This window comes from Mobula birostris, chromosome 3, assembly GCF_030028105.1.
Source record: "Mobula birostris isolate sMobBir1 chromosome 3, sMobBir1.hap1, whole genome shotgun sequence".
NCBI classification, from domain to species: domain Eukaryota; kingdom Metazoa; phylum Chordata; class Chondrichthyes; order Myliobatiformes; family Myliobatidae; genus Mobula; species Mobula birostris.
The window spans coordinates 167955184-167969103 of record NC_092372.1 but is presented as its reverse complement, the minus strand read 5'-3'; the positions used below and the strand labels follow the sequence as shown (position 1 = coordinate 167969103).

The following is a 13920-nucleotide window of genomic DNA, read 5'->3' as shown; positions in this document are numbered from 1 at the left end:
CAGATTGCTCCAGGAGTGGGTTGCCTCTTTAACAGTCTCTTCCGCAGATCGGACGAAAGGAGTTCAGCCTTAGGGGATTGTTCTGGGTCTTAAAATATGAATTTCATTGAAGAGTGAAGTCAGCATGCTGGCTGCCCCATCTGGCTGCTGAACTGGAGCTCACACCCACTTCAGCGAGTTAGACGTTTGTAATTCATTCTTGGCCGATGTTCTGTCTTTCACCTCACTATCAAGTCCCTTATTTCAGGGATCTTTATGGGACTGTGACTGGTATGCGTGTCGCCTTCACGCTGTTATGATTGGAGCAGTAAAGGAGAAGGGGTAAAAACATAAAACAGTGAACTGTTACAGGATGTGGTTTCACTGAACACGCAGCACTGAAGATTAAAATTTTTGATGCATGACGTTTTCAGCAGCAAAAAGGAAGTTAACGGATAATTTTAGACCAAAATGCTTCAATTGTAAAATTGGTATAAGAATCAGACCAGTCTGGTCACCTCTTATGCTGTTTGGAATAGTGCTTTGTTGCACTCTGCCTTTTCGAGTTATTTCTTGCTTGTAAAGCTGATCTAAGTTTCCTTCAGGGTCAGGAACTTCCACTCCTGAAATGAGAGTATCTTTAATTGTGGTGGCATTTTGATCACCGGCAATTCTTGAAAAGACTGCTGGCTTGCTTGAGATAATTTTCGTGCAAGCGTTCCTCAGGTAAATTATTCAATAATTATTTGTGTGCATGAATGCATGTGTTGATGGATTAATGTTAGTTGCACTCTGTGCTCTCAGTTTAGGTGCTAATGCTGAAGTGGAGGAGTTGAAGCTTTGACACAATAAACAGCATTTTATTTGATCTTTAGAATTTTTTTCCCTTTCTTAATTTGTTTGCTTCATTTAACTATCACAGGAAGCATGTTACTATGCAGCTATGAATCTGCCGAGAGTGCTCTTTTTAACTATCTGTTGACCAAAATCATTTATAAATGTGTTAAAAACAATCAGGGGTTGCTGTATTAAATTTTGCTGGTTCTCATGATAGATGGAGAAAGAGTGATCATTTCTATAATTAAAATGCAAATACAGATTTGTATTTGTTGCATCATTGTATATTAAATATAAACGGCACCAGCCTTCCATCAAATAGTTAAACAGTCTTCATAAATAATTATATAGTAATAAAGGGTACAATTCTTTTGACAACTATTGACTACATAATTATTTGCACCTTATTTAATTAAAATGAATTCCCAGGTTGACATCCTTGATTTTCAGCAGATATTTTAAGTTTTATTAGTCATTTTCTTACACCTTCTTAAAATTATTTGAAGAGTACAGCATGGTTAATAATCTTTAAGAATTTTTGTGTAACAATGCTGTAGGATTCTCTGTTAAAAAGTCATTGTACATGAGGCCAGTCTTTACATGCTGACAGAGTCTTGTAGAGAACTCTCAGAAAAAAAATCAGCTGGCAGTTGTTAACAAAACTGCAAATATAGCTGATAACAGAGCCCAAGAAGAGCATTACTCTATCCGTTATGTATTTGGTGGTAAGGGTTCTACCACACAGGCAACTTAAAAATATCTGCAGTACCTTCTTTTATATGATGTTTTAGTTATTTGAGTGACAGTACATTTCTTCTTAAGAAGTATATAAACAAATTCAGTAAAACCAAGTTTGTAAATAAGATGAAAAAACTGCTAACATATTCCAATTAAACCCATAAATATAACTGACCTAATTGGCAGCAGAATATGGAAATTGCGAGTAAAATTACAAAGCTGAACTTCCTTATAAGTTAAGCTTAAGAAAAGAAAGAGTGGTTTTAAAATGATAAACATGTGCTATGATTTAGGAGAAGGGTTTAGAAATGATAACAGAGTCAATACTGCACATTAGTCATCAATCAGAGATATTCTGGAATAGCACAGGCTGACTGTGAATGAAGTCAGTACTCAGTCTCTTGCTATTGAAGCTGCTGAATTCTTCCTATCATATACTACCTTAAAAATAACATAGACATAAGGGCACAATTTAACCATATTTCCTAGGCAAGAACTACTCCTTCAAGTTACTAACCTGTTGGAAAGGTGCACAGGATTCTCATTTTCCCAATTTGTGACAAATGCATAGCCAACAGGATCGTATTTCTCTAATGCTAATTGAGGATCTCCACCGTGACTTAAATTTCTGTCAGAAACCTTTTAGATAAGTTTATATTACTGTAGGAGGAGGAGTGCTTTAGCATGCCAGTGAGTGATTAAAGTTGTTGAATCCTCATACCCTCATTTAACCCTTAACTTCAATTCTGCCTTTCTATGCGATTGGCTTTATTGGAATATATTTTGGGATGCTCATTCCCCATTGTGTGAAAGTACGTCCTGGCTTCATTTCTGCATGATCTGGATCCCCCAGTTTATCATGAGAACAAATAGTTTATGTAAATCCATCACAATGAATAACACTATTTTAATCACCTCAATCAGATTACATCCTCACCTTCTCAAGTAAAGGTAACTCAAGGAACTCTTATGCAGTCAGTCTTAATAGCATAATACTTTAACCCACAAATCATTCTGGAGTAAACTGTAGCAAGAGGTTGAGGAATCAGTCGCTGACATTTAGAATCACAGCCAGTTTCCGCCCATCCTTACTGGATTATATGTAAAATATGTGATGTGATATTGCATTTGAATAATATTTATTTGATTCTATCACTGAGATAGAAAGTTTGTCAAAAAAACATAAAAAGCAATCAATGTAAAATGTTGTAGTTTATCCTAGCTGACTTTCTCACAACAAAGTATAGTTTTATTATCTTCTTTAAACAATTTAAATTTCTCTAAGCCATAATTGCGATGTGAATGCAATTGTAAGTAAATTAGGCAAAATATTGCAGATCCTGGAAGACAGACATAAAAACAAAATGCTGGAAATTCTCAAGTGGTCAGGCAGCATCAATGCAGAGAGAAACAAAGTTAGTGTTACAGATTAATTATAAATCTTGATTTGCAAAAATCAATGGGTTAATCAGAGTTTTCAGATTTCCCATTAATTTTATCCAAAGTATTTCAACCCTTTAAGAGTTAAAATATTGTTCTATTTTTAAATGAAGAAAACCTCTTCAGTACAGTTTTAATTATATCTATTTATTATTTATTCAGGATACATACCATAGAATCTCTGTTAAAGTGAAAGTACTGTTGACAACAAAAACTGAAATGCTGGAAACATCAGCACATGTAAGAGAATATTGGGTTAACTTAGCAATCTATGATTTTATGTTAAAAATTCAGTACAGTGGATTCCAGTTAATTGGGATACATTGGGACCAGTACATCTCGGCCCAATTAAGTTACCCTAATTAACTGAAGTTTCATGGAATTAGTTAAAATAGTATAAAAAAAAAGACAAATTACCATTTAACTGAGTAACAAATTATGTATTTAAATGAAACACGGAACAAATTAGGACACTACCATTCCTACTACAATACTATAAAACTGTACATTAGTTCCTAATAGTTATTGATAGAGGAATTCATTCAGTTTACGCTGACGTGTATGGCGAGTCCAGATAGAGGCAGCACCTCTGGTGAAGGGGCTTGTCATGATCATTCTGGAGTAACTCACTCACTTTTGGTCCCTACTGGACACTCAGCCCTCACCCCTGGCTCTAAGTAGCTGTTTGCAGGTGACAGCGGCCACACTCCAGTACACCGCTTTGATAGGAGGGCCAAACAAGTTGAGGATAGCCAGCGGGTTGCATGTCCCGTTGAAACAGGGACATGCTTGTCCTAGTATGTGAAGTCAGCTCCAGTGGACTAGGTGGATGAGATCAATAGTGCGATCCAACGGCTAAGAAACTGGCTCTGCAACACTTTGTGGAGAGCGAAGGCTATGATGACTACTCGTACCACTGGACCCAGACTTCCGAGGTTGAGAGAGTGGAACTGTTCCAGTGTAACGGCTCTTCCACTTTAAAGCTCTCTCATGGAGGTTCACTGTCATCGTCAGATACGACGAACAACCAACATGCTGCCGTATTCTTTTTGATTGCTTGTACATGAACAAAAGTAGTGCAGACACCTAATGCAGTTAATGGACTGCCTTCATACAATGCTTTCAACGATTGCATCCTGCAAATCTTCATTTTTATTGTAACATCCAAGATGATTGGTGATACCTTTAAATTCTTTGTAGTTTCTAACTTGTTGAAGTAGTGAAATCATTTCATTTTCACTCCCAGCCATTTCTCCAAGCTTGGATGATTGAACCCGCAGTGAGTAAAACAATTCTAAATTGTCTTACTGCTATTTCCCACCAATTATCAGTGACAAAAATCACTGCTTTTTGAACACAGGCACACACAACTGATGCTATTTAAAAACTTCGCTCTGAGCACAGTGTACTGTCTTATGGGCACACTAGTTCATGTGATTAACACTAGTTGGAAACTGTTCAGCAACAGTTTTCTGTCCCAATAAGTGGCACAATGTCCCAAATAAAGGAAAGGAATCACAGCTACCTTTTCAATTAGTTTTTGTTCCTTAAGGGTTGTCCCAAATAAGTGGCTGCCCTAATTAACCGATGGACCAATTAAATAGAATTCACTGGATTGTCAAAAGTTGTAACCTTTTCTTGACAAAAAGATTTATTGGGTGTTTACAGATGAATATCAAAAATAATAACAAAGAACCAGATCAACTTTCTGGTTTGTGATTTAAGAGGTCCGAGGTTAAGAAAGGAATACCATTTTAAATATTTCGTAGCAGTAAAGAATGAAGGTCAACTGGTTTGATTGTGTTTCGGATATATTATATGACTTCAGATTTATTTTACTCTTGTACAAGTGATGCACAATTAAACCATGCTGGCAGTTTAAGAGAAAATCAAATGTGGAAAATGTTTCATAATGGAATCATTGTATAGTTAATGCTTGTAAATATTTCCATGTTGCCAGCTGCTTTGTTAAGGATAAGGTTTAAAGAAAACAAATGTGACATCTGTAATAAATAGAATTCATACAGTTAGCAGCATGTTTATTTGATTAAGATTTATTAAGTTTCTCAGGGATATCTGAGGGTGTCATTTGTTGATGCTGTGCTGTTAATTCTATCACTCCCTGTACACTTCTATTTTATATTAGCAACTGAAAAAATGGGCTGCGGCTTACCAAAGCTGGAAAAATCCGATGAAAGCAGCCCTGGCAAAATCTATTCAACACTTAAAAGACCACAAGTGGAAACAAAAGTGGACATAGCCTATGAATATAAGCTTCTGGATTTCACTATAGCAGCAGAGGGTGGTAAGTGGTACTCATGTTCTTAATATTACAAAGCAAAGCTGTGAATTGTGATCCCACATCTAATTACATTGACTTTGAAGAGGTATTCTTAATTGAGTAACACTCAAAAAGTATTCTCTTGACTCATCTGTAAAATTGTAAAAATCTAAACTGGAACAGTAAAGTGATTATCTCACTGTCAATGTAACATGCAGCCATCTCTCAATGTGCCTAATATTACCTTCTTTCAGGTGGTCACCCATTGGTCTTAGTCTTGGAGTCATAAGGATATACAGCAAAGAAACAGGTCCTATGGCCTAACAAGTCCTCACTCAACATAAACCGTCCATCATTACACTAATCCTGTCCTAACCCATTTTATCCTCTTTGCATTCTCATCAACTCTCCCAGATTCTACCCTCATCTAAACACGTTAGGGCGAATTTACAGTGGACAACTAACTCACCAACACAAAAATTTTTGGGATGTTGGAGAAGACTGGAGTACCTGCATGATTTGAGTGAGAACATCCAGACTTCATGCTGGCAGCAACAGTGGTCAGCTTTGAACCTGGCTCACCAAAGCTATGAGGTAGCAGCTCTAGCAGCTTTACTTTAACCTTCCAACAAATGAAGCCACTTCAGGTGCTTGACTGGCTTGTGTCATTTAAAGATGTGCATGAATGTGCACACCTGAGCACTGAAGGATATTTCAACTTACAATGTTGTGAGTTAGTTTCCTTTGTCAGCTTCACCACTACAGTAAGGCAAGAACGGTTTGATGCCACAGATCTACTCACTCCGAGCACTGCCTTTGGGCCAGAGGGAGTAGGAATATTCCCTCAGCTCTGTATTTTCCCTCCCCAAAGTTAGCAGAACTGTTTATCCCTCCATGTTATTATAGTCCCAAGGTATATCATAGCCTTCTCCTGAACTTACTGAGAATCTCTCCATTTCACTGTCTTACTAAATTCTCTGTCTTTCTCAAGTCCATCCTTAGCTGCCACTAATCTATCCACAAATTTGTCCCATAGGCTCTTCTAATCAAAGCATAGCATTATCAAATGCACCACAATCTTTGCCCACTTCCTTCACATGTTCTACCTCCCCACCACTGAGGACATCTTCAAAAGATATTGTCTCCAGAAGGTGGTATCCTTGACAAAGGACTCTCACCACTCAGAGCATGCCCTCTTTTCTTTACAACGATCAGGGAGGAGGTGTAGGATGCTGAAGTGTCACACTCAACAATGCAAGAACAGCTTCTTCCCCTCTGTCATCAGCTTTTAGAATGGCCTATGAGCTCATGAATACTACCTTGTTTTGGAATATATACTTATTTCTGTAATTTATACTAATAATATGTTATTGCACAATCTGCTGCCACAAAACAACAAATATCACGTCATATAAGTCAGTGATAATCAATCCGATTCTGACTCTGGATCCAGTTAACCTCCCTAGTGTCCATTTGTACCAGACCAATTGTTGTCCCCCTCCAATAAGAAATTTAATCTCCTATGGGTTTGATTGTTTTTGCTCTCATTCATCTGCACTCTCACAAAATGTATGTAGCAGGCCTGTTGTGGGTATTGAAGGATTTTCTTGACGGAGTTTCTGCGTGTTGTCCATTTGTGGTTTTCTTGCTAAATGATGCTTTAAAAAGTCAAGTTTCCAAATATCACTCCACTTCTTCCCACTTGCAAATTCTCCAGCAACTTTTGCATTGTGATAATACATGCAGGTAACACCAGTTTCTGTATTTTACATAAATTTTTCTCGAAGCTGCACATTTCTGACCTCATGAGCATTTGGTGTAACAATTTCTACTTTTTCATTAAGCCATTCTGCTTTAAGTGAACTAGCAGTTCCTTTGGACTTCACACCCTTCGCTTCTTTGGAATTCAACATACTGAATCAATAATTTCTTCAATAAAAACAGTATAAATAAGCCACTTCTAAAATCTGCAGATAAATTGTCGCAAACTCCATGTTGTCAACACTATCTGCACCAGAAACTGGAAAAGGAAATGTGATTGCGTATGATTGTGAAATATACTTAACATGCCAATGAGGTAGAGGGTAACAACCTTTTGTGGGCAGTTTAAATTCCTCTGTGCAAATGATGTGTATGCACACACATGCACACACCTTAGATGGAACATTGTTCCTAAAAGCTAACCGACCTCTTAATTTACAGTTTCCAAACACATAAATTAGTTTCTGCAATTAATGTAGCAGCACTTGTTTCTGGAAACCTGTACTGTCAGGCTCCTTGGCCACTACACTTCCCAAGCCCACTCCCGTAAACCTTGGAATCAATGAATGAAGATAATATCTAAGGAACAAGAGAGCTGATGCCCAGTCACACTAGCATGTATTATTTCTTTTTGATTCATTCAGATTGTAAAAGCAATTGCCATCCCATCGTTTTGTCAGATAATACAATCCCTTTCAAGCGTCTGTCCAATTCCTTTCCAAGAATTGCATCAGACAAATATCAATACTTCGCTATTGATTAAAATGAATTTGGTAAAACATTGCCAGATAAGGGAAGAAATGATCCTTCGTTTTAATTCCACTCCTAATATAACAATATCCTGTAACTACATGACACTTCATATTATCAACAGCATAAAATATGAAACAACCAAAAATCTTTCACAGTATCTAGCTTAAGAAAGCAGACTGTTTCTATTTGTTTAAATCTTAAAATAACTGATAATCAAAAATACCATGGGGAAAATCTCCAAGAAGGGAAAAAAGTCTGCTAAAAACTTTATTTACCCTCCTTGATGATAAACCAAATATCCAGGATATGTTTATCACATCATAGCCAACATAGCTCAGCCTGACAGGTCGATTCTGCAGTTGCCATTTTCAGAAAGTCCAGGCCGCAGGACAACATGTAATCATCTGTGCCCATGTTGTGCTTCCAACCTTAATCCATGAGCAACTAATGATAGAACCAAATCAAAACAAGTTTGGTATCAAAGTATTCAGAAGCATAAGAACAACCCACTGTGCCTTTTGAATAAGGCTTTTTAGCACAATGTTGGTTCCTGGTAGTTCAATTTGCTCAGTCCCATTCCTCTTCTTTCTTTTCACTTGCAAGCTGCTTTCCCTCGTGTGCCTGTCCCAGTTCTCTATTTCCACTGTCCCTACAGGCAGTGGGTCCAACATCATAACCTCTTCATCAATGAATAAAGATTTTCCTTCATCCATCCAGTGATTTGCCCATCAGTTTCCAGATCTTGAACAATTTGTTACTGGGAATTGCTCCCCCTTTACCCTAACGAAACCTAATTGGGTACATATACACCAAAATTCCTCTCAATCTTTTATGGTCCAAGAAGAATCACCCCAGTTCTCCAGACTAACTTCATAGCTGAAATTCTACATCCCTAGAAACATTCTTATAAATCTTTTCTGCACCCTTACTAAATTTTTACTTCCTTAACTATGTTGACCAGAATTGGATGCAATACTCTAGTTGTGGTCTAACCAATATTTTATAATGTTTCAACTTAACCACTCAGCACTTGTGCTTTGTGCCTGTTTATGAAGCTCAGGATCCTACACACTTTATTAACCACTCTTGCAAAACACCTTGATGCTTTAAAACATTTTGACCTAGTTATACATAGGCCCCTTTGTTTGTGCACATTTTTAATGTGTGCACTATTCAGCCAATAGTCTATCTCAGCCTTTATTCTGCTAAGCTACTTCACCACTATTTTCTGCAGATGTATTTTTGATTTTGATTAGTTAATCAGCCTGTTATGCAGAAAATCCATATGAGCATCATCTACTCCATTGTCTTCATTAATTTCTTCTGCTACATCATTAAAAAAATTCAAACAGTTTAGTTGAACAGGAGACACAAGAGACTGCTGATACTTGCATATGGACTTAAGGAGCTGGAGGTCAAGTGGCATCTATAGAAGGAGATGGATAGTCAATGTTCTGGATCCAAACCCTTCCTCAGGTCTGGAGAGAAAGGGCGGAGGTAGCCAGTATGAAAAAGTCAGGGAAGGGGTGGAGCGAGAACTAGTGAGTGACAGTTGGATCCACAAGAGGGGATGGTAGGTGAGGGAGAATGGAAAATGGGGATGATGTCACAAGCTGGGAGGTTATAGAAGAATTGACAAAGGACTAAAGATGATAGAATGTGGAGCATGGAATACAGTGAGGGAGGTGGGGAGGGAAACCAGTGGGAGGAGTGTATGGATAATGGGCAGGTGGAGAGGGTGTGGGAGGGAAAGGGATAGGGTACTGGGAGCCAAGTGGATCGGGGGTAGTGAGAAAGAGAAAAAGGAACTTAATTTGATTTGCTACACTCTGGGGGGAGAAGTTCTGTTGGCTCCATTTCAATCCACTTAACGTTTGAATCAACTCCCTGACTTTATGCTCATTGTTTAAGTAAGCCTGGTCTACAGCACCTTTTGTTTAGAAATTCTGCTATGCAACCAGTAATTCCAGAGTCAGGCAAATGAAAATTGCAACTTCTCAGACTGAAACATGGGTTACCGAGTCCAACTATGCCAGGTTAAATATTAATCTGGGCACTTCCAGTTGCAAACTGTGCTTGAGCAGATGAGCTACTTCTATGCAGGTGTAAACCGTGACACAATTCATAATGTAACCGTCACGTTGTGTGTGGCAGGAAGAAAGGTCACCTTGGTCTTTGGCTCATCCACTGTTGGTTACCCACAACACAGCTATTGGTTCTACAGCTGTGCTATTTACGAAGGAACTCACTCAGCAAACTCAACACAATGCTGAATACCTAACTCTGATGGATCCCTTTTAAATTACTTGTTTATTGGTTCTCTTTATGACACTCTTCAACTCTTCTTTCATTAATACCTATCACATTTGCCTCAAGTTCTCTCAAACTGATAACGACTGACCATTCAACATCCACTCCACACCAGTGAGCACTTCCTAGTTCACTAATTCAACACCCCACTACTGCTGATTGCACTCTACAATTAGAGTCATGGGGTCAGACAGCCATACAGCCTGCCTTGTCCATGCTAATCTGCACCAATCCCTTTTGCCCTTATTAGGAATGGATCCTCCAGTGCTTTGCTTACGTAAGTGCCTGCTTAGATGCCTCTTAGAGTGACTTTACCACCTCCTATGGCAGTACATTACAGGTATTAACCACTCTAGGTCTAAAAAATCTTCCTCCTAAGGACTCCTATAATTCTCTTCAATTTCACCTTAAAACTATGCTCTCCTGTTTTTTTCACCACCTTCAACAGGATCCTACCACCGACCACATCTTTACCTCTGTCCCTCCCACTCTCCACTTTCCACGGGGATCCCTCTTGTCCATTCGTCCCTCCACACTAATCTCCCTCCCGGTGCTTATCCCTGAAAGCGGCAGAAGTGCTACACCTGTGCATTCACCTCCTCCCTCGCCTCCATTCAGGGCCCCAAGCAGTCCTTCCAGGAGTGCAACACTCCAGCTGTGAATCTGTTGATGCCACCTGCAGTGTCCGGTGCTCCCAATGTAGCCTCCTCTACACTGCTAGGACCTTTTCGTAGATCGGAGACCGCTTTGTTGAGCACCTTTGCTCCAACCACAAAAAGCAGGATGTCCTGGTGGCCAACCATTTTAATTCCAAATCTCATTCCCATTCTGATGTGTCAGTCCCTGACCTTCTCTACTTCCATGATGGAGCCAACTCTCAGGTTGGAGCAGCAACACCTCATATTATGTCTGGGTCACCTACAACCTGATGACATGAGCAATGATTTCTGCAACTTCTGTTAATTTTCCCCCTCCCCTTCCTTCTTCTTTAGTTCCTCACTCTGGCTCATCTCTTACCTCTTCTCTTCTCCTCACCTCCCTATCACCTCCCCCTGGTGCCCCTCTTCCTTCCCTTTCTCCTGTGGCCCACTCTCTTCTCCTATCAATTACCTTCATCTCCAGCCCTTTAACTAATCCACCTCTCACCTCCCAGCTTCTTACTTCATGCCCCATCCCCCACCCACCTGGCTTCACCTATCACCTTCTAACCTGTCCTCCTCCCATCCCCACCTTCTTATTCTAGCATCTTCCCCCTTCCTTTCTAGTCCTGATGAGGGCCTTGGCCCAAACATCAACTGTTTATTCATCTCCATAGATGCTGCCTGACCTGCTGAGTTCCTCCAGCATTTTGTGTGTGTTGCTCCCCTGTTTTTGCTATCTCGGCTGTAGGAAAAGAAAGATCCTGTGTATCTATCCTACCTGTGCCATTCATAGTTGTATATATTTCTGTCAGGTCACCCCTCAGTCTGCTTTGCTCCAGGGAAAACAAGTCCAGCCTTTCCTATTTCCACCAACAACACACGCAGAATATGGCAAAGTCTGCACACCATCGCAGACTTCAAAGCTAAGCACACTGGTGCTGCCAACATCGCTGCCTCTCTCCCAGATGAGCTAAATCTTTTTTACGCTCGACTCGATGTTGCCAACACTGAGCCCCTGAGGAAAGCTGCCGAAGCCACCTGCACCTTGGTCACCTCTGAGGCTGAAGTACGCAGGTGTTTCCAATGTGTGGACAGTCGCAAGGCTGCGGGACCAGAAGGCATCCCAGGGCGGGTACTCAGGATGTGCGCAGCACAACTGGCAGGTGTGTTTGCAGACATTTTTAATCTCTCCCTCTTCCAGTGTAGAGTGCCCTCCTGCTTCAAATTATCCACCATTGTTCCTGTACCAAAAAAGACCAAGGTAACATGCATGAACGACTGGTGTCCTGTCACACTTATCTCAATAATAAACAAATGCTTTGAGAGGCTGGTCAAGGACTTTGAGAGCATGCTACCACCCACACTGGACCCCAAGAATTCGCCTACGGCCACAACCGATCGACAGATGACGCAATAGCCACACCGTCCTTACACATCTGGAGAAGAAGGATGCTTATGTGAGAATAATGCTCTTGGACGACAGTTCAGCATTCAACACCATAATTCCCTTCAGGCTTGACAAGAAGTCAGCCTTCACCCTGCCTTGTGCATCTGAATCCTGGACTTCCTGTTAGATCGCTGGCAGGTGGTAAGGGTTGGTTCCTCAGCTCTGCCCCTCTGACCTTCAACACAGGAGGCCTTCGGAGCTGTGTCCTAAGCCCCCTCCTTTACTCTCTGTATACCCATGACTGTGTCGCCACCCACAGCTCCAATCTGCTAATTAAATTTGCTGATGATACTACATTGATTGGCCTTATCTCAAATAATAACGAGGCAGCCTACAGAGAGGAAGTCATCAGCCTGACACAGTGGTATCAAGAGAACAACCTCTCTCTCAATGTTGCAAAAACAAAGGAGCTGGTTGTGGACTACAGGAGGAATGGAGACAGTCTAACCCCTATTGACATTAATGAATCTGGAGTTGAGAGGGTGAGCAGCTTTAAGTTCCTTGACATACACATCAGTGAGGATCTCACGTGATCTGTACATACTGGCTGTGTGGTTTAAAAAGCACAACAGCACCTCTTTCACCTCAGATGACTGAAGAAGTTTGGCATGAGTCCCCATATCCTAAGGACTTTTTACAGGGGCACAGTTGAGAGCATCCAGACTGGCTGCATCACTGCCTGGTACAGGACCTGTATTTCCCTCAATCGCAGGACTCTACAGAGAGTGGTGCAGACAGCCCAGCGCATCTATAGGTGTGAACTTTCCACTATTCAGGATATTTACAAAGACAGGTGTGTAAAAAGAGCCCAAAGGATCATTGGAGTCCCAAGTCACCCCAAGCACAAACTGTTCCAGCTGCTACCATCCGGCAAACAGTACCGCAGCATTAAAGCCAGGACCAACAGGCTCCGGGACAGCTTCTTCCACCAGGCCATCAGACTGATTAATTCACATTAATACAATTGTGTTTCTAAGCTATATTGAGTGTTCTGTTGTATATCTTACTGTACACACTATTTATTACAAATGACTATAAGTTGCACATTGCACATTCAGACGGATGTGTAAAATAAAGATTTTTACTCCTCATGTATGTGAAGAATGTAAGAAATAAAGTCAATTCATTTCAATTCTCCCCATAATTGAAATTCTCAATCAGGGCAATATTCTGGTGAATCTTGTCAGTATTCACTCTAGCACAAACCTATCCTCCTTCTGGTGTGGTGACCAGAACTGCATGCAATACTTAACAAGCAGCTAAACCAATACTCTGAAGTGTTGTAACATAATATACCAATTCTTATATTATAGGCCCAACCTTCTTCACCACCCTATCCATTTGAGTTGCCATTTCAGGAAACTGTGGATGTAAACACCAAGATCTCTCTGTTCATCAGTATCTCTTAGTACCCTCCTGTTTGATGTATATATCAGGATTAAATTCCATTTGCTAACCCTCTGCCAATTTCTCCAACTGATCTACATATTTTGTTATAGTCTTATAAAAACTTTCTCGTTATTTACAACACCACCAACTTTTGTGTCATCCACAAATTTGCCAGTCAGTCCTCCTAGATTCTCAACCAAGACATTAATTTATGGACCTCTGTCCAGACTCTTGATCAGCAATCACAGGCCCCAACATCATTGATCATCAACAGTTGACCCTTCATAACACCTCTTCTGATCCACAGCTCTCCTTCAAATCCTGGAGATCTCTCCTCTCCGATT

At 40.2% G+C, this 13920-nt stretch overlaps 1 protein-coding gene across 1 annotated transcript in view; it reads left to right on the top strand.

Annotated features, from left to right (window-relative positions):
• The first annotated feature begins 259 nt into the window (after positions 1-259).
• LOC140195407 (raftlin-like) overlaps positions 260-13920 on the top strand; it is a 103806-nt gene continuing 90145 nt past the window's right edge. Inside the window, exons 1-2 of the mRNA XM_072253648.1 lie at positions 260-705; positions 5141-5299. Of these exons, the coding sequence (XP_072109749.1) occupies positions 5152-5299 (148 nt within the window). The 5' untranslated portion in view covers positions 260-705; positions 5141-5151. The remainder of the gene's footprint in view (positions 706-5140; positions 5300-13920) is intronic.